Source organism: Ananas comosus, linkage group 22 (assembly GCF_001540865.1).
Source record: "Ananas comosus cultivar F153 linkage group 22, ASM154086v1, whole genome shotgun sequence".
Classification (NCBI taxonomy): domain Eukaryota; kingdom Viridiplantae; phylum Streptophyta; class Magnoliopsida; order Poales; family Bromeliaceae; genus Ananas; species Ananas comosus.
The window spans coordinates 2378335-2401883 of NC_033642.1; the positions used below are offsets into that span (position 1 = coordinate 2378335).

Below are 23549 nucleotides of genomic sequence, written 5' to 3' on the forward strand. Positions count from 1 at the left end.
TAGTCAGATATAGATAATGTAGTGAGGCCCCCCTGTAGTCCTACTTCTCGAACATTTATGTTAAAATCAAGAATAAAGAAGCTAAAATCTCTAAGTATTTCAACACGTGTGGTTGGAAATAGATAAAGAACTTGAAGGGTATACAAGAAGAAGAGCCATAAAATGGTAGCCTTTGAATCTAGAAATTCAAGGATAGGATATCCAACTTCCGTGTTCAGAATATAATCGATGGGATTTGGTTGCAGTGGGATGCCACGAACATGTTCATAGTCAAGGGTATTTATAGAATACTTAACGATGTAAGGATGAGAGATACAACGATTTTGGAAATCTGGAAATTTTAAATATCCACAAAAGTTAAGGTTTTTCTATAGTTGGTCCTAAAGAAGAGCATCACTAAGATAGACAATTTTGTAAAAGAGATGGTCGGTCGATCAAGTATGTATACTTTTTAGTGGCGAGACGAGATGGTTGATTATCTTCTCTTAAGATTTGTAAACTGTCGGTTTTTTGCTAGTGTCGTCCCTTGAAGGCCAGTATGATTTGAGGAGTGGGACCGATGTTAGAACCACTTAAGAAAGGCTTTGGAAGAAGACCCCTCTTCAATCCGCAGATAAGAGGCTAAGTACCCTAGCAGCAATCTGGTGGACAATCTGGCATGAAAGAAATAATGTGATTTTTAGACAATGTTATATGGACTTGATATCGGCCGATAGAAGAGCAAGAACAGGTTTACTTTCAATTTTTCTTTTTTTTTTTTTTCCCTCTATTCCTTCTTGTTTTTGTCGGAGGTCTAGTTGCCTCACTGATATAGCCAAATTTATCTTCCTATTAAATGGAGTTGGTAATATGCTATCTTTTTCTCAAAAAAATAACAAAATATTAAAATATAGATAAAAATTGATAAATATATATTACATAAATATAAATATAAACAACTGGTGCAGGCAATACTTTATTCTCGATAATAGATTTACACAGGGAGTAGAGTAAAGTGAAAGTTTTTTAAGGGTTTAGAGAAACGCGACTTGGTCTCCTAGGTTGAAATTAAAAGTTTGGAAGAAAAAATGAAGCGAGCATAAACTTTGGGGACTCGCAACGCAATTTTATCCTAACCCAATCAATCTGAATTTAAATGACTAATATATAAATGGGTGTGTAAGTCCAACTCGGTCTGATCCGAGTCATCCGACTAGTAAGACGGGTTCTTAATACTGCCGGCTGAACTCGATTGATTGCATTCGCGGCCCACGGGACGAGTCCGTCTGCTGCTCGCCCTCGTCCCCGAACCCTCGTCCAGTCGTCCGTCGGGGCCGACTCCGCGCCCACCTCGACCATCGCTCCTCCTGTCAGCTCCTCGCTCTCTCCGTTTAATTCCTTCCCATACTCTCCTTTCGATTCTCCAAACAGGTGAGATAGATCTTTTTGGTAATGTAGAGAATTTAGATCTGGTCTCTCTTTTTTTCGTTTTATTTTTTGTTCTTGAGGTGGTATTTTCAGCTTTTTTTTCCTTTTTTTTTTTTTTTTTTTTAAAGGGTGGATCTGTAAGCTTCGTTGTTGTCCTTTGTTCAAACTAGGTTAAAGAGATTCCATGTTATATAGGAAAAAATTGTCATATGTTGTCAGATTTTTCTCTTTTATTGTGGGAATGGATACGCGATCGCTTCGCGGAGATCAAACCTCGTAGAGAGAGATAGTAAAGAGATAGAGATAGAGAGCGATTGAGAGGAAGAGAGAGGGAGAAGTAAGATGGAATAAAAGTCGGCTAATTGTTTATTATTCTACAAATTCTAAAAAGTGCATATTTATATGCCCTAAACCCTAAATGGCTAAATCTAATTTATTTGACAATAATAAAAATATTCAATAATAATACCACTTTATCATCCCCCGCCCTTGGAAGCCACCTTGTGCTCAAGGTTGAAAATCCGCAACCTCGTCCGTCCCCTTTAAATTGTCTTCTATGTTTTAGTCCGGTTTGCCTGCGGTAAAAAAAATATTTGTTTTGACTTGCATCGGTGTCCGGGACTATTTTTCATCGCAGTTGTAGCTGAGGCCCTGTTTTGTTCTTGCGTTACTTCGGTCGGTGTAAGTTGTTTAATAGGTTGATGTCATGGAAGCAGAGTTTATGATGTGACTTTGAGCTATTAATTTTTCCTCATGTAGATGAGCGAGGCCGATGACAGTTGACATAGAACTAGGATGAAAGACACGGACATCATGCTTCAATCTCGAATTGCGTTACTAACAAAACAGCTTATGAAGAAATTCTTCAGTTAATCCTTTGTACGGTTCGCAAGCATCTTGAATTGCACTTGATGGTCGCGAATGCTTTGCATGGAACCTTGTTGTAGTTTTGGTAACTCGCCCATATAGTCCTTGTACGTAGTTAGACGAAAACGAGTGCAAAGGGCTTCTACGAACTCTGCCCACACCACGACTCCGCGACTCTTTTCAAACCATTGAAACCCTTGTAAAGATTCTCTTTCCATGTGATACGATGCAAGCATAATCTTTTCGGTTTCCACTATTTGATTAAATTTGAAAAATTGTTCCACTCGATAAATCCATACCCAACCGTGTGATGCGGAGGTTGTCGCATGGTCGTGGCCTCCACAAGAAGAAGATGCGATTTTTCTGCTATAAGCGTAGGAAGTAGAGGTCAGTTTGGATTAAAACCCATGGCGGAAATATCTGTAGCAATTGTGGATGCTGAAGTAGACAATTGGTTGTTGATCTTTGAACCCGCGGCGGTAATTAAATTTTAGAGAGTATTAATGGTACTTGTGATGGTTTTCACCTCACTTTCGAGTTTAGCGAATCGAGCATCAACAACACTAATGAAATTATTCATCTCCGACTCAAGTTTGAAAAATCGAGCGTCGGTTGCTTTTTTCCCTGAATACTCTTTTTCATTAAATCCTTTTATGAGCAGGTTAGAATCATATAAGGCTTTGGTATCAAATGTTACAGTTCTACCTTATCGATAGGGATAGATGATTGTTTCAAAGGAGATCGAACCTCCTAGCGAACAATAATAAAGAGATAGAGAGCAGTAGAGATGAAGAGAGAGGGAGAAGGAAGATAAAACAAAAGATGGCTAATCCTTCATTATTCTACAAGCGCTAAAAAGTACATATTTATATGCCCTCGATCCTAAATCTATTTTTTTGAAAATAATAAAAATATTCAATAATAATAACACTTTCTATAATTATAAAAACCTAATCTAAGGAATATATCAATGGGATAGTGCTTATTTGAGAATTTCGGAGACTAGCTAAAATTTAGGGGTATTACTGTGAATGTCCATGCATTTTATCTATTATTTGTGTCATTTTAACCGTAAATATTGAATGAAAGGGTATGTTAAAGGTTTTCAAAGAGTCATTGGCTCATATGTGCTAAATTGATATTCATAATCTTTTAGGAGACAATGTTGGATCATCTTTGCCTCATCAATTAGCTTTTATTTTTCGTTTAATGCTTTTCTGCTGAAGAATAAGCCTATTTCTAAACCTAGACAATTCTTGTGAAACAACGTGGCTAAATAGGATCACCAAAAACTGGCAACTAGTTGAGTGGATGATCCTTCAGGAAAGTCAGCCAGCTGTGGAATGCTATGAGAACATTTCTTTGGATGCTTGTAGTCCAGAATGCCGGGCTTACCTTTGGCTGTTCGTGAAACCACGTATGTCGTTTCATCTGTTCTTACATTATATGCACAGTTCCCTTAAGCACTCTGCTGCATATGTTTTACTTTTTTTATCACTCTTTAGTGCCATTTATCTCTCTCTCTCTCTCTCTGACTTCAAAGGTTTCTTCTGACAATCATTAAATATTTCACAAAGAAATGCTGTCTTCATATTAATTAATGCATCCACGGTGTAGGAACCTTGGCTGCAGTTGCGGCCATTCCCGGACTGCTGATCAAATGTGTCGTCAGCAGTCTCGTGTTCGTTTGACTGCTGAGGAGCAACGTGCAGCTGAAGAAAGTTTTTTATTATATTGCAAGCCGGTTGAACTGTACAATATTCTTCAACGTCGAGCAATAAAAAATGTGAGTTCTTGCCATGGAAAAATACTGAATATTTTCCTTTTTGGAAGTTGTTTTGGTCAGAATCTTAGTGAATTCCAATATCCAGGATATTAACAAATGAATTTTCTGCAGCCTTCCTTTCTTCAGAGATCCTTGCTTTACAAGATACAGGCAAAGCGCAAAAGAAGGTAAGAATCTAATAGAATATATCTTGTTTGATATGTTTCTGCAAGTATGTATTGTTGAACTAGAATACTTTCAGAAGCATTGTGACTGCAGTGCTTTCAGTTTTCTGCATCAAATACCTTAATCATCTGTGAGAGTGGCCAATGAGCATACATCTTAACCAGAATCACTTGGGAAAGTGGGAGCATGCAGACCAAAAGTCTGTCCAACGCCTGAGAAAAACGTAAGCACTATCTACAATGCTGCTGAAAGTATTTTAGCTAATGCATGTAGACGCACACAGGCGCACTCTTTTGTGTATCTTACCTGTGCATGCCATTACTCTCAGTATGTTGAAACTGTTAGAAAGTACAGTTGCTCCTGCCTTGACAACTGAATTTGGTACTTTTGGATTTTCTTAACTGTTATTGTTTTCCCCTCAGTTGTTTCTTTTCTTGTCAAATAGGAGTTTAGGGTCAGTTCTCTTCACTATTTTGTTTATGTTCAGAATTTAATATAGCTCCTAATAGAAAGTTGTTGCCATCTCCAGATATAATCTATCTTCGTTCTTACTTAGTAGTTCAAGTTCATTAATTTTGCATCAGCTATGAATTTGTGCAAATAGTTGGCATTAAGTTTGTAGTTGGTTTGCAGCTTGCTGATTATTTTGTTGTAAGATTGTGCATAGTTGAGCTATGCTCTAGCTATTTGAGAAAGATGATAATGGTGGGATCTATATTTTGTAAGTTGTTATTAAGAATAATGGCGGATCCTACTATTATTCCAATTCAATTAACTAGTTTACTATTGCCTCTTAATTCCTCCTGATTTTGTGTGTTAATGCTCCTTATATTTGGGACATGTTTTGTGAGGAATGACATAGGACATGCAATTCTTTCTCGTAAGGAAGAAGGCTGTTTCTTTGATCTTTAGTTGTGCTGCACACTTTTTTTTTAATAACCAGCTGCTTTTGTTACGTGATTACCTCAATAAACTGAATTCTCATAAAGGTTTGTCTCAACTTTTCTAGCAGAAACTTGGAAGTTGATATAGCTTTCTGAAAATTTTGACGGTTCAAAATCTTTTAGACTTCCCAGGTGGTTGAAGTGCACGAGTGATATAATTAGGTGTAACTTTTGAAACATTATTTTAGCCTGTATCGGATATGAATTGGTATGTCCTCCAAGCGAAGGGCTTAGATGTGAGTATGCTTATCAGTTTGTTTGAAACAATAAATTAACTGAATAAATAGGTTAGAATTCTTCAATTTTGATCATACCAATAGCTAGGTATTATGTATGAGTTGTCCTCAGACTGCACGTTTTCCTCACTTTATATTTCAATTTGCTGATTAATAACTGAAAAGAATTATTGTCTGTTTTAATCAAATTTTCTGTGATTGTGAATATCCTTTTAAAAAATGGCTATAAAGGGCTGACATGGCATCTGGTTAGTTGATGTTATAAAGAGCTGACGTGGTATCTGGTTAGTTGATGTTAGGATGAGAGGGCCATTCTAATTCTATATCTATATTTGTGCACTCTGGGTACTTGAGCGGGGAATGCAAGATTTTTGCTTTTGATACTTGCAAGCTCTCACTTGACATTTCTTCAAAAATTATTAAGTGATAGACCTCTCCTCTGTTAGTGTTATGAAAAAAAGAGAGAGGACTTAAAGACCAAAGAAGAGAAATTGGTGGAACATGGAATGTTGGATGCTGATTGCTAAGAGGTAAGGGCATCCATAACGAGCAAGGGTTGTGAGCTCCACGGTAGGCACTGGCATGTTGAAAATGTTAAGTCATGTGACCATAGTGCTGCCAGATGGTGAAGTCAGAATAGTTGTGACTAGACAATGGGGGCATGGAGATGTCGGGGTGTGGCGCTAGTGGTAACAGGCAGTAGTTGGGATATGGGAAATCTACCCCTCCCCCTCCCTCTCTCTCTCTCTCACAGAACTAAACTAAAACAAATTATTATGAGAGAACTTGATTGTAACACATTATGAGGTGGTGCTAGAAATTCCGTTAAATTGAAGTTTGCGCATGGTGTTATGCAAATACTAGTGAAATACCCGTGCGATGCTGCGGATATAAAAATATTTTTATAATAAAATTTACTTTTTTTAATATTTTTATATAGTTTTATGTTATTATTAATTAAATAAAAGTTATATAAAAATGATTTAATAGTTAAATCTATTTAAATAAAAGTCATTAAAATTGGTATATACGCAAAGTAAATTTATACAACAATTATTTTATAAAGATTTATATGAAAAGGATTGGAGATAAATCTATCAAAATAATTTAAAAAAAATCAATAAATAGAAGGAAAATAAAATTGTAGAAGAAATTGTTTAATAAATTTAATTATATATATACACACATACACTATATTTCTAAAATTTTACTCCTGAATTTAAATTCTGTATTTTTCTATATTGTAATATTTTACGTGATTTAAATTGCATCTATCAGGTTAGATTTTATTATGCGATTTATAACGTGTATTATTAATAAAGTTAATTAATTATATATAATTAATTATTAATAAAATTAATTAATTAATTTCATAGAGCTTAGAGATTTAAAATTTTAAATTTTGAAGTTTAAAATTTGGAAATAAATATTATAAGTTAAAATTGAAATTTAGAATATAAAATATAAAATATAAAATTTTAAATTTTTTATATCAAAATTTAAAATTTTGTACTATATATATATATATATATATAATTTTATATTATATTTTTTATATATGTATATCACCCTATGGTCCCCCCAAACCCTCCTTTAATGTAGTAAGAATAGAAGATATGTAGGCTGTTTGTGTTACTTTACTCTAAAAAATAGTAAAAAAATCGGTAATTGGATTTGTTGTTATGAAATTTCTAAAAAGTGAACATTGATCTGCTATGATTACATTTTAAATAACATTATTACTTATCTTATGGGCAAGTTAACATATAAGTTTCTGTAGTAATAAGGAATATCGAAGTTCTGCTTGGTTAGCTTGAATATTCTCTATTTAGCTTCAAAGAATGCATAATTCTTGCATATTTGTTATTTCTGAATGTTTTGAGGTCTAAATGTACAATAATTTGGTTGTAATCCCCAGTGTTTTTTGTTATGAGATGCTTATACGAATACAATTATTTATCATGTAGAATTCAGATAACTGTATCACTTTCTGCGAATATAAATGCTGAGCTGCAACCACGGGATGTATTTCCTCTATATGTGTTGTTGGGCAGACCTGTCACTGATGCTACCCTTCCAGCGGTAAAATTTACTTGATCCTTTGTTGGTCGTTAAGTTTTGAGTATCCGCTCATGGAATATTCACTGGTTCCTATCTTGGTGTTCCAAACAGCTGTCTGCGATATATCGGCTCAGCCGGGCGTATTTGCTATCTTCTTTCTGTGAATTTGGGAATAAAGATCAAACAGAAGCGACTTTTGTAATTCCCGATATTAATAAGCTGGCAACTGGTTTGCGAGTTAGTGATCTGTGCATTATCCTTGTTAGCAGCGGTATGCACTATGTATTTGTTATTGCCTTCTATTCGACTTTATATTATTTGCCTTATTTGTTTTATTCTACATTTCTTGAAGGGGAATTTCGAGAAGTTTTGAGTGAGAATCACCAATCAGAGAACCATGTGCAACTTGTTCCTTTTCCAAGTAAGTTGTTTACTTTGATTAGGAAAATGTAGTAACATTGACCTGCAATTTTAAATAGCTGCGCTAAAATATATGGCGACACATTCCTCTTGAAATTTGAAACGTTGACAAATATATTTGGTTTATTTGAGATATTACACTTCACCTATGCATCACTAGAGTAGTGTTCTTCTCTTTGATTTCTTTGTGTGAAGAAATGTATAGCTCCAGGACCATTCAGTTTAGCCTAGAATCCAAATAATGCATTTTTTTGGTTTTTTTACCTACTTTTTACCAGTTATTGTATGCATGCTCTATGTAACAACAGGTATCTGGAAACATGCATTCATGTAGACTTTTACCATTCATTTGCATAGTAAGTACAAATGTAACTGCTTTGATGCTCATAGAAACTTATGGTTTTTATACCATTTTTCGGCTGGGTAGGATGCTATTCATTCTTGGACTACACCAGCCTCAGTTTGTAAGACAAAGCAAGAAGAAAACTATGACCTCTGATCCTTTCTGGACTTGTTAATTCTTCAGTCAATTTCAAAGTCACTGATACTTCCATATTTAAAGAAGAACTGAAATATGCTTCAAACAGTAGATGCTGAGCACATTACTCTAGAGTACAAGCTGTGCTCATCTGGAAGTATGAAGGATTACCTTATATTCAACGAAATTCTAAGTGAAATCTTTAAGAATAAACTAACCGAATATTTACATTTAAGCAATTAAAATGACTTCGGTATTTGGTAACCATAGTAACCTCATAATACTAATAATAGGGTGAGAATAATTTTTAGCTGAACGTCTTAAAATCTCAGCCCTATGAAATCAACAAAAGCTCATGGTATGCCTAATGCCATACTGAGACAGTTTGATGCAACATGAATTATGTGAATGATATTAAATGGGGCAAATGCATCAATTGCATATTCTTTGAAGTGTAATTTATCTATAAACATATTTGTCCTGCATTTACAATATGTCGTGCATATAATAATAGTAAGATGATCAACTATTCACTAGGGAAATGAAGCTGTCTCAGACCCATCAACTAGCTACATGGGATCATTGATGACCTTTCTTGAATTAAATATACACACCTCAAGGCCCCGTTTGGTTCGGGGAAAACTAATATTGGGATAAATTTTTTTATTCCTGGAATAGCTTGCTATCCTGGGATAGTTAGGAATAAAAGTACAATTGTGTTTGGTTTGTAATGTTGTATTTCTAGGAATAATTAAAATTGTGTTTGGTTAATTTTATGGAATAGTAGAGGATAGTGAAAAAAATGATAATGTTGAATTTGATATAAAATATAATTTAATAAAAATTTCTTATAAAAATAATTATTGTAAAAACAATTTATAAAATAATTCATTAATAATTATTGTAAAAATTATAATATTTAATAAAAATAATTTATTAATAAATTATGATTTAATAAAAATAATTTTTATATATATAATTTTTTAAAATTCTACTTAAACTTAAATTTAATAAAAATAATTTATTATAATATTTAAATATAATTTATTATTTTATTATAAAATTTATTATAATATTTAAATATAAATAGTATGTATTAATATAGTATGATTAATAATTTTATAATAAAAATAATATATTATAATGTATAATATATTATATATCTATATAGCTTAGTTTAATTCAATTTATAATTTTAATAAAGTTTGAAATTAAACCTTGGAATAACACTATTCCACCAAAATGGTGGAATAGTAAATCCCAAGCTATTCGGGGAATAGTAAGGTTTGATCGGGATAAAATATCTCGGCAAAAAAGCACGCCAAACCCCCGTTTGGCGGATCTATCCCCACTTTATCTCCGAACCAAAGAGGGCCTAGAGTGAGGATTAAGTGCCCATCGGCACAAGCCGTGCCCACTGTACCCTACTGTGCCAATAATATACGAACCCCATGCAATGGCACCATTGAAAACCTTTTTTTTTTTTTTTAAATTAGCACATAAAAAATTGAGCAACTAAATTAAATATACTGGTGCCAAAGAAATAAATATTTCATGCCGATTTGTGTTGGCACATAGGTCAATTTGTCAATGGCAGACATCGACATGACATGACATGCACCATGTCGTTTGTGGTGGTAAGTGCTCGGCACAACCCTGTGCCACAACACTTAGGGACCGTTTGGTTAGATGTAATTATAAATGTAGTGTAGTTAGAGATGCATGCAATTGGAATACAGCGGTTATAATTACATGAATTTTGTTTGGTTGGATGTAGTAGAAAACGCTGCAAGTATAAATAATTTATTTGGTTACATGCAGTTGAGAAATAATTTTTAAAATTTTATTATTTTATATATATGATGGTGAGATTACCTCCAATGTAAAAAAGAAAAATAATTTTTGTTTAAAAAATATTGAGGAGGTAAGCATATCTTTTATTTAAAATTACTCTCTCCAACTGCTGTAGTGGGAACTGCGGCCAATTTGGGCGTAGTTCGAACTGCTGCAATTGGGCCTCCTCCTGTAGTTCCTACTGCAGCAGTTGGAGTTAAATACATCAAACCAAATACGAAATTTGCATTTACATGTAGTTACAACTACAGTGCAGTTGCAACTACATGCAACCAAACAGCCCCTTAAAGCCTTGTCTCAAAGTGTATTTCTGCAACCATATTCGAGGTTGTTAATTGAAGGGAATAGCCATCACTAGCAATGGCCTACTTGATCTCTTGGGTAAGAAAGAACATCCTGACAGGTCACAATGGCCTACATCCTCGAGATTAATTGAGCAATATGATAATAATATCCACACTATAACATATTGATGCAGGTTACATGGGGACATAGTAAATCACTTGATATGTGTCTACCAACAGTAGCTGGCACATTTGCACTATAGCCCGCGTCAAGTAACATTGATAACTAAGAATATGCATGCACTGATATAAGGGGGATACATTATGGAACTCATATAACCTATAGGAATGATTAGGTTTGCCTATTCTGCTATCAAAAATGGAAGATGAGATTGCATCAAATCTAGCTCAAGCTTTATGCACAGGGCCTGCAAATTCAACAAAAGGGCTTTGTTTGTAGCCAACATCAGCTGCAAAGGCGTAAACACTTAACTGGTCCATGGCTGACATATCATCATGGTCTACCTATGCCATCCATTGTAAGGTATACAAGAGTGATAAAAGCTTGAACAAGCTGAAATACTGGCATTAATGGAGAACATGAACATATTTCTCTGTGCTTATACTTTGACAAATTGGAAAAAGATGTAGGATATGGTGTGACACAATACTGGTGCTACATTCTCGGTCTATGCATTTCTGGTCTTGCTTCCTCCTGGCAAATATTTGATGTTTCTTGAATTTTTTTCATAGTACTCTTTGACTTGTCTATCTATTAACAAACTGAATTCGATAAAATTGATTGCTAGCATTTGCCGTTTTACTGGTCAGAAATCTATTAAAATTTTTTGTTTCTGGCTTGTAGAACTTCAAGGAAAGTACCTTTGTGGAAAAATCCCAATTAGTTCACTTTGCTCATCGCTGGAACAGTGTGTAACATTAAGTTTGGGGCATCAATCTGAGATGGTTCCAACAGTCAGCATGAGCCCGAGCTTCTTGGAGGTATGTTGCTGGAAAAACTTACTTGCAGAATATAATTTGACAGCACCAAGGATGAATTGAAGGTTAAATTTATTGTTTGCACCGTCTTTAGCGTGACTTTTGCATGAAGTGCCTGTACCTTTTGCAGTTATTTCTTATTTTATGACAATATATATGCCGCAACATGTAATTTATTTTTTTTGATGTTTTACAATTGCAGCCAAAATTTCTGGACCAGAACAATTGTTTAACTTTTCATTCGCATAACATAGGATCTATGGTAAGTTGTGATTGTACAATGTTATAAATCCTGTGATATTTGTAATGATTGTTGAGTTTCATTTTTTAAGGCTTCCTATCAATTGCGAGTAAGCATATGTGCTCAAGAGGTTGGTGCAAGAGAGAGGTCTCCTTATCATTCTTACTCGTATGACAATGTTCCAACATCATCATTGCCCCATATTATACGGTAATTGCGTATGCGTTTGCAAAATTTCACTCTCACTTTTGCTCTCTTGTTTTGTATCAATAATGTATATTCATTATCTATTGTTTTCTTCACAAAATTTGTATTCATGAAATTTTTTTATTAAACTCTTCTGGTATTTGATATGTATTTCTTTTCTTTGGCTAATCTTTTTTCTAAATGTAAACCATTTTGGGGGATTTGGACAAATGTTCTACTAGATTCAAACAATGAGATTTGGTACAATAAATTTTATATTATAATCAGAAAGGCGGACGTTAATAATCATAGGATGACTGTTGTTTCACAAGATTACCATCGTAATCAATTATTATATTGGCTGGTTGCCGTTACTTCTGTTTGTTATTTACCGTGCAGCATTTTTTATTAAATAGTCTTTCATATTATTATTATTTTTTCTCAAGCGTTTTCAGCTGTGAGCTGCTAGTTGATAAACATCCTTAATATTGATTTTCCTCAATCCTCAACTGCAAGGAGAATACAAGAAAATGCTAGCAAGAATTAGTGCTTAAAAGGGTACTGGACAAAGAATAAGTGATTAAAGAGTCTTTCATTATAATTTTTTCCTATTTTCCTTTCAGAAATAATAATACTGCCTGTAGTTGTGGTGAGCATGTTTATAATTTCTCTCCACTTTCTTCTGAAACTGCATATAATGCACTTGTTTACAGTTATCTACATGCATTTCAATGGGCTTTCGTTAATGAGCACTTCTATCAGAAGCTTCCTATAATGCACTTGTTTACAGTCAGCTAATGCATTTTAATGAGTTTTACTTAATGAACACTTTCTATTTGCAGCCATCATGAATATCTTCTTATTTTAATTAACTGCATAACTAATTGCAATTATTATTTATTTTTGCTCCTAAGCACCTGTTCCAATTTTTTGTTTTCTAGGTTGAGAGCTGGAAATGTACTTTTCAACTATAGGTACTACAACAATACACTACAAAAGACTGAAGGTGCGCAACCCCCCATGCACATGTGCGCATGTGCATTTTCATAAGAATTACTTTGGATTTTAAACCTTTTGTCAATTTGTGGATACTGAAAACTGGAACTGTGAATGTTCGCATAATTGATAGGCCTGTAACTATTAGACATAATTCTCTTTTGCTAAATACTGCTATGACAAGAAGTTCAACAGTTTTGGGGACAACTCTAGCTTTCTAGATGTGCCAGCAATATGACACACTGGCACTAGACACTAGTAGTGTTATCATATTGTAAACCTTATGCATTTGACTGTAATGGTGAACAAAGATCAGGCCCGTGTTTGGTTAATTTGATTTGAGTTTTCAGGATGAAGACTAAAATTTCAGCAATCAACTAACTGGAGTCCTGTCACTGGTATTTTATGGACTGTTCTAGATTCATTCTTTGACTACATCATGTGTGCTGTAGAAAAAGATTTCTACATTCTGCTCATAATAAGTCATTTACTCTCTTATCTTTGGACGAAAGGGGGATAAAATTCCAATGTAGGATTGGAATATTAAAGTGATTTACATGATTACAATATGCAACTCAAAAGTAATAAATCATATCCGTTGCTGGATATTCGGAAATAGAAGTCCTCTTAGATCTAAGAGGTCATATATCCTCTGCATCTAGTAGGTCATATTTCCACCGGTGGATGGGTTTGTAGGACAGCAGTAATTGGCATATAGCCTCCTCCGTATCACATACTCTCTTTATATCTAGAACGTATAACATAGTAAACCGCATTTTCTTGTCAGTGGCGACATAAGTAGCATGAATAGACAAGCTTTTGAGACTTCCAATGACATTGTTTGCTCATATAATTAAATAGTGGTAGAAATCACTGGAGTACAGTTAGACAAATTGTAAGATTGTGATGGTATATTTCCAAATTATTTCCTTGATAGTGTGCAACTGATAGTTATCAAAGGATGTTGAATTAGATAGTTATTTTTAAATATAGATGCGAATATATCCATTGTGGATATATCAATTTTTCATTTGTTAGTTCTAAAATAGGAAATGATGAATTAGTGTTAGGATACTTGAATACGTTACCAGGATAAATCTATCTAGAACAAGAAATCAAAGTAACTGTGAATATAAATTTGACTAAACAATTGTTAGTGCTTTCTGGAGAATTTATAGACGGAAGGTTAGGCAATGTATTATCACTTGATACTTGTGATGAAAGTAGACGAATCTGCTAAACATTTAACTTACATGATTGAAGCTTGAATAGGGGGTCTAAATTAATCTATGTTTTAATAAATCAATAGGAAGGTTTAGTTTAATGGGTATAATATAAATATAGTTTAGATGGACCTAACCATTACAATTTTCAGCACAATTGTTTTCAACATAAAAATGATAGCGATACTCAGATGTAACTGAAAACAGATCTTATGAACATTCAATATTGATTTCAACCTGAGAGATAACAAAATCAAAGGTTTACAAAATATAACAAATAAATTGTAAGCCTATTTTTAAATTCAGTTTAAATGTTGACAGGAAGATATGAAAATTAGAGTATGAACTAGTTAAAGACCCGCGCTTCGCGGCAGGTGGAAAAATTTACAGTAAACATACGGTAATAAATAATAAATAATAATAATAAAAATATTTAGAAAAATAAAAAATATTCTATATTTTAGAGATTACTTAAAATCATAAATCACAATAAAACAATTTCATTACGTGAGATATATAAGGAGAGGAGCCTGTGTAGTCCTACTTTTGTCGAAAAATTTCAATTATTGTTTGAAGTTTTTGCAGCTCAATTTGCCAAACGGTGTGTTTTAGTGGAGCAGCTTTGGTGGAAGAAAAGGAGCTCGTTTCTAGTGTTTTTTTTAAGTAATATAGTCTGGGGTGAGGAAACCCCGAAGTTTCGGGCAAATTAGGCAAAGTGGGCGTGTGTTGAAGTTTTGCAGTTGAAATTAGATTTGTGAAAGAAAATTTGATGCAGATTGAGGAAACTTAATTCATGAGCACGAAATTGTAAAGAATTTTGGAATAAGAAACTATAAATGGACGTATTCAGGCTATCGCCAAGACCCCTTGCTTCAAACTGGTAAATTGATTGAAAAAGCGAAGACACAGCAGCAACACAGTAACCACAAATTGGAAAGGGGGAACCATGAGTGTGCCAATATGTATTTGCTAATTCTAAAATAGATACGAAACCAAAGCAGATAAATTTTACCAGCATGATCTACTGCATCTAGTGCATTTTCTCTTCCCTTGAGGGGAATCAAACTGAAGAAACAGCAAAATTTGCAAAAAATATTAGCTTATTCTTGATATTATAACAACTTATAAACTCATTCATCATCTAAAACCAAATGGGAATTCGAAACTTCAGGAAGAGTTCTTTCCATTTGTCAAAATGCCGCACAAATATTCGTTGTACATATATACTATCCAATATATATTCTGATAAGTGTCCTCACATCATACTATAAGAAGAAAATTTGTAGTTCTTTAGAAACTAAAAGAAAAGAACAAACAGTACAAATTTCAGGGAAAACTGGAGTGCAAGGGAAAAACAACCAAGCAATATAAACATCCAACTAATACATATATATAATTTATATATGTTTACATATGTGAATTCACCTCATGGTCTTGGAAGAATAGTAGACTCTTTTATTTTTGAAATATGAACAACTCCGCAAAGAAAATCTGAAGCCAATCGCTAGCAATTGTAGATAGCCAATTTGTGAATAAAAAACAGCAGAATAAAACCAAGCTTGGAAGACAGGAGAAAAGTGGGAAATTGCAGATAAAAAGTTAATTCGAAGGAAAAAAATTGGTCAGTTCAGTTTGAGATGGAAGAAAGTAGACAGAGGCGAAGTGAGAGCAGCCCGCCAACAGTGCATAGCCGATGTTTGCAAAGTCATTGGTACAAAATTCAGAAAAAATAAAAAATAGCCGAATAAAACCAAGCTTAAAAGATAGGAGAAAAGCAGGAAATTGCAGATAAAAAGTTAATTCGATGGGAAAAAAAAATTGGTCAGTTCAGTTTGAGATGGAAGAAAGTAGGCAGAGGCGAAGTAAGAGTAGCCCGCCAATAGTGCATAGCCGATGTTTGCAAAGTCATTGGTATAGAATCTAGAAAAAATCGGAGTGCAAACCGAAAAACAACAAAGCAATATAAACATCCATCTAATACATATATGTAATCTGTATATATACACAAAGTGATGGGAGGCTCAGAATGGATCAGTATTCAGCAAAAGTTTTTGTAGGCCCACAAAATCAGTTGAAGGCCTATACATAGGCTGCAGGGATTGCCCAGGGGGCCATTCATCTTGCCATGCCATTAAGTAGAAATTCAGTAGAGAAGGGTTGAAGGCCTATACATACGCTGCAGGGATTGCCCAGGGGCCATTCATCTTGCCATACCATTAAGTAGAAATCCAGCATAGAAGGTAATATTCGAGAATTACCTGTATTATCATCACCTGCCATTCGAGGGGCTATGCCATTGACCACAAATCCAGGGAAGAAGGTAATATACGGGAATTGTCCATATCATCATCGCCTTATACCAAAGAGCAGTAGGAGCAACACAGTCCCCAAAAAAGACAGCAATTAAAAGGAAATGTAAAAACAATCATATAACATATCATTACATCGGGAAAAGCCAACCATTCGGGAGTCCCAAATCCAACAGAGTACGTTAAAAACAGCAGAATAAAACCAAGGTTAAAAGACAGGAGAAGAGCAGAAAATTGCAAATAAAAAGTTAGTTCGAAGAAAAAAAAATTGTCAGTTTCAGTTTGAGATGGAAGAAAGTAGACATAGTGTAGGAGAATAATATAAGTAGAAAAAGTAAGAAAATCAAGGAAAAACATTTCGTATAGAAAATAGAATGAAAAAATGAGGAAAATAGGCAACAGAGTGCAGGAGAACAACTATATAGTTGCATTTCTACACATTCTGAGCAAAATTTTATGGAAACATAGAGAAAAAATAACGTACATAGGTCTAAGTAATCAATATAGTATAGGAAAAATAATTTTGTAGATGTGTGTAGATGCGTCTCTTGTAATATCTAGCAAATTTTTTAAGTTCATCTCTCAGAAGTATCCCAATGTAAGAAAAATAGTTATGCAGATGCATTTGTACAATTTGGAGCCCAAACAGTGAACATAGCATAGAACAACACAAAAAAAATATATCAAGGCAATTCTTCAACATTGTAATAACAGAAGGAGTATGTATAGGTCCAACAAAAAAATATTTTCAATTAAAAGTAGAACATCGAAAAGTCTTCTTATATTTGTCAGTTCTGCAAGTTTAATTTATTAGTGAGGGACATATCAAAGCAAAGATGTAGGTGTTATTTACTGTTAGAAAAAGGCTTGCCATACACCAAAGGAAAAGAATTCAAGTAGAAAAAATGTACAGAGGGAAAGAAATAAAAAACAACTATATAAATACATCTCTACATATCTAAAACCCAAATAGTCAACATAGCGGGGTAAAAGTAATTACACATTATGCATTTCTACAACTTCTGAGCAAAAATTTTGCCAAAACAAATTAATACCACTGCAGCCCAAGCAATGAACACAATAGGAAAAATAATAAATATGGAGCCCAAACAGTCAATGGAGTATTAGAAAAAAAAAAAATTATGCAAACGTGTTTCTCCAAATTTTTTAGCAAAACTTTTGAAGCCTATTCCTCTGAAGCATCCCAAACAATCAACATATTGGATGAAAATAATTATTCAAATACATTCCTACAACCTAGATTCCAGACAACCAATGTAATATGAGGAAAAAGTGATTATGCAGGTTTATTTCTACAAATTTTGAGCAAAATCTTGGAGGAGTATCTCCTGGCAACCTCGAAAATTAGTTTACAAATAGAAAATAAAAAAAATAAAAATTCGAAGAAGAGGATAACCAACCTGATGAGGATTCAGAGATGAGAGGAGAGTGCAGATGAATCGCACATCACAGAGAGAGAGAGAGAGAGAGAGAGAGAGAGACTCCAAAACCTAGAAAATCTTGATCGAAGAGGTAGAGAGCTTGGAGCAGTCGGATTTGTGGTTGGCAGCTGCGGAATCTCCCGGATCGCGATGTCGGGGAGATGTGATGGCCACCACGCAGGTTCTCCGGCGATATTTGCAGCGGGTTTCGTGGGATTTGAAGGTACGGTGCAAAGAGGGAACCATTGCTGGGCAAGCGTCGCCGCGCGATGCCATTAAATGCGCCGAAGAAGTACGACCCTATGCAAACATAGGTTTCGGGAGGGGGGAAGAGAAAGAAAACGAGAGAGAGAGAGAGAGAGAGAGAGAGAGAGAGAGAGAGAAGCATCAAGGGAGAAGGAGTAGTAGGCAGATCGAGAGGTATGGGTAAGCGGCGGTCGAGCGGTGCAACCGTTACGAACCCTAGGCGGGTTCGAGGGTTAGAGAGCGGTCGCGCGCAAGAGAGAGAGAGAGGGGCTCTGAGAGACCCAAGCGTGCGCGCGCGAGAGAGAGAGAGAGAGAGAGAGAGAGAGAGAGAGAGAGAGGCTCTGAGGGACCCATCTGTGTGAGAGAGCGAGACCGAAAACGCGGAGAAGCTGTAGAAAGGGTTAAAGGTTCGCCCTTTAATGTATTTGTATTGATGGTATGAAATGGAGTAGTTTGAAATTCTATCTTGTTTCTAACTCTTATCTTTTAAAGGACTTCCTCTTCCTTTCTATAGAAGTACGAATGATTTGAAAATTGGAGTAATTTTGATTGTCCAATGCTTTAAATAGTCTAAATAAATGGATCAAAATCCAGCTACTTACACCAGAAAGCATGTTGTGGCACCTTAGACAAATGTTTTCATGTAAGGTGGTGATTTGTCATTTCATCCAAGTATATGAAACATTTATCAAAATCTCTTATTTGTCAAAATCTCTTATTTTGCACTTATCCTCACATTATATGCAGAGGTGTCTAGTTGGAAAAAAACATGAGGCTGCATAAATATATAAATTTGGACAAAGGTCTAGTTCCAAAAAAATGCTTTATATCCTTTGGTTAGTTTTATATTTCTTGCACATTGGGGCACATCTTCTCATGACAAATGTGCATTTTCTAGTATGTGGTATTTCCAATTCTTTTTCTCTAGTAACTATACACTTTGAAATATAATCGTCATGTCTTTTACTGAGAATAGAAAACGTGATAAGAGTTATATTTCCAATTCTTTTTCTCTAGTAACTATACACTTTTTCTCTAGTCCACAAATAGAAAACGTGATAAGAGTTTTTTAAATTTGTATGGTGCAATTTGCCGTACCATTGCAGGTTTCATTTGATTACTTTTTCATTCGAGTTCTTTAAAACTAACTGGTATTCCATACTCCCTTTAGCTATATAACCCTTCGTTACACGTGTTCAATTGTTGCTTCCGTCATGGTAGTGATTTTCTTGTCCTTGGGCATCATGGACAAGATCATTTTAAAATAACTACAGGCATTGAAATTCTTTATCTATGTCTGCATAACATTTGTTCAGGTAAAATATTAATCATAACATCAATTATCTAACATTAGTTATTAGATTATTTTAAATGTTTTTAATAGTCATAGAATAAACAGTTATTGCTTCTTTGAAACTTTTTTTTTTTCCCCTTAATAGTTTTACCCTTTTCGTTTGTTCTTAAACAGTTACAGAGGACTTCTGTTGTCCTTTCTGCTTGGTGCAGTGTGCAAGTTATAAGGTAGCTGTTGTAATGTTTTCATTACTCTTTTATCTTTCTATTTGTATTAATATTTCCCTCCCTCTCTTTCTCTATCTCCTCTTTCTGCTCTGCTTTATTTTTTTGTGTGGACTAAGCTATCTTCCTTATCTCTGATGTACTATATTCTAATTTGCAGGGTTTAAGATGTCACTTGACTTCCTGCCATGACCTTTTCAACTTTGAGTTTTGGGTTGGTAAACTTCCGGAATCTTAAGTTGGTAGTTGCTATTTGTGGCTCATTCCGGTAATAATCACATTTCCTATTTTGGCAGGTAACTGAAGAGTATCAAGCTGTAAATGTATCTTTGAGGACTGATGTTTGGAGATCTGAGGTTATTGTTTTTTTTTTTTTCATAATGACTTTTCTCACTATTGGCTCCAGAATTGACATGCTCCTTTCACAACAAAATGCCCCTTTTTAGGCTTTGGCTCCGCTGGATGCACAGTAAAAAAAAAAAACTCCACGGAGTTTATATTCTATGGTTAAGGTCTTAGATAAAATAGGGAATCCTGTAACTCTATAGGATTCCATGGCTTCATTTTTAGGTTGTTTGGATATACATTGTGGAATTCCACAGGATTTGTCGCAACCTTAAAAAATTAGCCGTTAGAGAGTACAAATTTAAAAAACTAGCGGTTAGATGGCTCTAAATTTGGAAACTAAACTATAAAGATATCTCAAAAATAAATATAAATTTCTAATTCTGTAAAATTATGCAATTAAACTAGCCGTTATAGAGTTCCAAATACAAAAAACTAGTTGTTGGAAAGTTTGTCTCAAAAAACTAGCTGTTAAATTAGTTGTTCGAGAGCTCAAAAAAAAAAGTTGTTGGAGACTTTTCATGATTGTAATGCCTCGTGATTGCTTGTTTGGATCGTTATCTGTGTCATAGCCCACCCGAGGCGTAATAGACACCGCATACTTATACCTGCTAAATTAGCAAAAATGCGAGGCTACAAAGCTAGACAGAAAATGGGCAAAATGATGATCATAAAATTTTCACTAAATTGAAAGAATCAATAAATGAGACTAACAATTGAATTTCAACTTACTGCAAAACACAAGCAAAAATTCGGTCTAACAGATACTATAAATAGCAAAAATGCGGGCATGGAGAAATAACGAAACATAAGCAGATAAACAAATGATAGTTTATGAAGTTTTATATATTCACATCTAAATACTAGACATAAAAACTAAATTCAAACAGTAACTACATCTAACGTTTACTCGGTCCCGTCCTCGCCCGGCAAATCAGTCTCGGTACCTGGGCTAAGCAACTATCCACCACATTAGTTGGATTAAACATACAAACAAATATATACAAAAATTAATTTAAACGACTGATTTTTAATTTGCAAAATTTCAGAAAATAGAGATTATTAGAATTTAAAAGTTATATCAAATAGAGACTACAAATTTACAAAGTATTTTCTCTTTTAGCAAGTAAACGAAATAAAAATAAAGTCTAGTAACTAGCTATATTGTGTGATTCATTGGCGAGATCCAGAGGCACCCGTAGGTGCAAAGTAGAACTGAGGCACCCCAAGATGCATATATAGAACAGAGGTGCTTGAAAGCGCAAATACAGAATAGAGGCGCGGATAGGCACAGGCACTCGAAGGCGCAATATAGAGACGAAGCTGGGTTCTATAATAGAATACATGTCGACATGGCCAACATTAGCTTAACAGAATATCAAGAGATATTATGTTTAAAAGGCTTATCCAATCACTAATTTAAAGAACAGAGTATCAAATCTCAAAATTCTTTTGCTAGAAGAACCTGTCAATCAAAATTGAAATTCATTTTTCAGAAATGTGTGATAATATGCTTAACCCTTAATTTTAAAATCTATAAAATAGGAAGTTTCATACAATCAGAATATTTTTCTATATTTTACGAAAAGCTAAAGGGTGCCTGGTCGCTTATCTCAAAAGCAGCTTCTAAGCTAAGAGGCTATCCAGTTGAAAATGCAAAGGGAGTCAATCACCAAAACCTATAATAGAGAATTATGATTCTCTATAAGCTACTAAATATAAAATTACAAAGAGGACATAAGTATTTAGACAGAAAAGCTTATACAAAAATTTAAATTCGGATAGGCTCACATAGGTTGATGAGAATGCATGCAAAGAGGTTGAGACGGAGTGCAAAGGAAATTTAGAATAATAAACCCAACGAAACTCAACTGTCTATCAAGAAGATGAAGAGTTTTAAGAATTAAATTATTCAAAGGAGCAAAATGACATGAATGGAATTTTAAATAATAAACGAAGATTCTAGTGTTCAAAAGAGGGTTTTCAGATATCGAAACATAAATTTTACAATCTACAATCAGATGGGATCGAAACTAGAAACAAAACATATGCCTTCTCTTGGACATTTTGTTGAACATGTAGAAGGCATTCCAAAAATGTATGAAGAATATGCAGAATTTACACAACTAAATCACATAGAGAATACGGGATAAAAAATTAACAATACGATCAATATTAATTTAGATCAATAGAAATCAGATTTTAATGGTTTTAATTCCAATCATCAAGAGATTAGTATTCAAAAATAATCATTTAACCATGCAGAAGGCGGTTTGATGTTCTTAAAATTTGATAACAGAGACAAAAGAGATGAGAGGAAAAGAACTTTACCTTCAAGTACATCCGAAAATGACTTGTAAACTTTATCTACACAATCTAGAGAGAGAGAGAGAGAGAGAGAGAGAGAGAGAGAGAGAGNTTTAATTCCAATCATCAAGAGATTAGTATTCAAAAATAATCATTTAACCATGCAGAAGGCGGTTTGATGTTCTTAAAATTTGATAACAGAGACAAAAGAGAGAGAAGGGGGGGTGGGGCGAGGGTGTGCGGCGGCGGCGGCAGAGGGAGTGGTTTCAGGATGGGGAGAAGGGGGAGAGAACGAGCGAGAAGGGGGAGAGAAGGAGCGAGAAGGGGATGAAACCTGATGAATGGAATTTGTGTTTGCAGAGCTTAGATTGAATTTTTCTTTTGCTCTATTTTTTTGAATAGAGGACTAACTGTACTCCAGTTTTTAAGCGTTCTTTTGAACCTACCAAACACAGAGGAAAATTTTCCTAAAAGTATAGCATAGTTAAACTATGCTCCATTTTATAATGCATCCAAATGGGACCTTACTATGATATTCGGAGTTTGGGACTTGTTATTCTTCTTGTATAACAAAATTGCCTTACAGAGATCTTATGAAAGTCATGTGAACTAGATAGAGTGCATTGCAACTTCATTTTGATCTGATTCATAACCTCAATTTTTTTATGCAACTGAGATTTGATATTTAGTTGCAGTCTTAGCTAGTTTTCGCGTCAGTTGTGTGATGACAAGTTGACATTCTATTCGAAGTCATCGTTGGATGTAACATCTTCTTCCTAACTTGACACAGGATTGTCACACCTACTAGTTTCATCTGATCCTGTATGACTATACGTCGATATTGGGCCAAAGCATTTTGAGCCAGTGTTTTAGGCCCAAGTTGCTGCTAGACGCTGTCGTTCTGGGCCAGTTCATGGCGTGTACCAGTTTGAATTTCAGCACATGATTGCTTCATAAGATTCTAATGATAAGGCATGGTGTGGTATGTACCATGTTAGCTAGTCTGAAATTTGCATGTGAGACTCTAGTTCTTCCCTTTTCCTATTATATTGTTAGAATTATAGTTAGAATGCCACAACATGAGATGAACTGTTGAAACCAAGTTGCTAAACCCAGAATTTCAAACTGGTGGCAGAATCACCAATTTATAGATAGTGTGACTATTTCACAGAGTCCTCATAAGATTAGTGCAATACTCCAAATGATCAATTTTCCTGAACCAAATAACATGAGTG

At 34.4% G+C, this 23549-nt stretch overlaps 1 protein-coding gene across 5 annotated transcripts in view; it reads left to right on the top strand.

Annotated features, from left to right (window-relative positions):
* Positions 1217–23549, top strand: part of LOC109727151 (polycomb group protein EMBRYONIC FLOWER 2) — a 30579-nt gene continuing 8246 nt past the window's right edge. The window contains exons 1-14 of one of the 5 annotated variants that reach the window (XM_020257056.1): positions 1217–1410; positions 3555–3691; positions 3892–4060; positions 4172–4227; positions 7373–7487; positions 7578–7737; positions 7819–7887; positions 11368–11504; positions 11704–11763; positions 11834–11952; positions 12870–12934; positions 19613–19665; positions 19823–19876; positions 19959–20018. In XM_020257056.1, coding sequence (XP_020112645.1) covers positions 3657–3691; positions 3892–4060; positions 4172–4227; positions 7373–7487; positions 7578–7737; positions 7819–7887; positions 11368–11504; positions 11704–11763; positions 11834–11952; positions 12870–12934; positions 19613–19665; positions 19823–19876; positions 19959–20018 — 1152 coding nt within the window. In that variant the 5' untranslated portion in view covers positions 1217–1410; positions 3555–3656. Of the gene's footprint in view, positions 1411–3554; positions 3692–3891; positions 4061–4171; positions 4228–4301; positions 4449–7372; positions 7488–7577; positions 7738–7818; positions 7888–11367; positions 11505–11703; positions 11764–11833; positions 11953–12869; positions 12935–19612; positions 19666–19822; positions 19877–19958; positions 20019–23549 lie in introns of those variants that run through there. The other 4 variants (XM_020257059.1, XM_020257058.1, XM_020257060.1 and 1 more) reach the window with 4 other exon arrangements.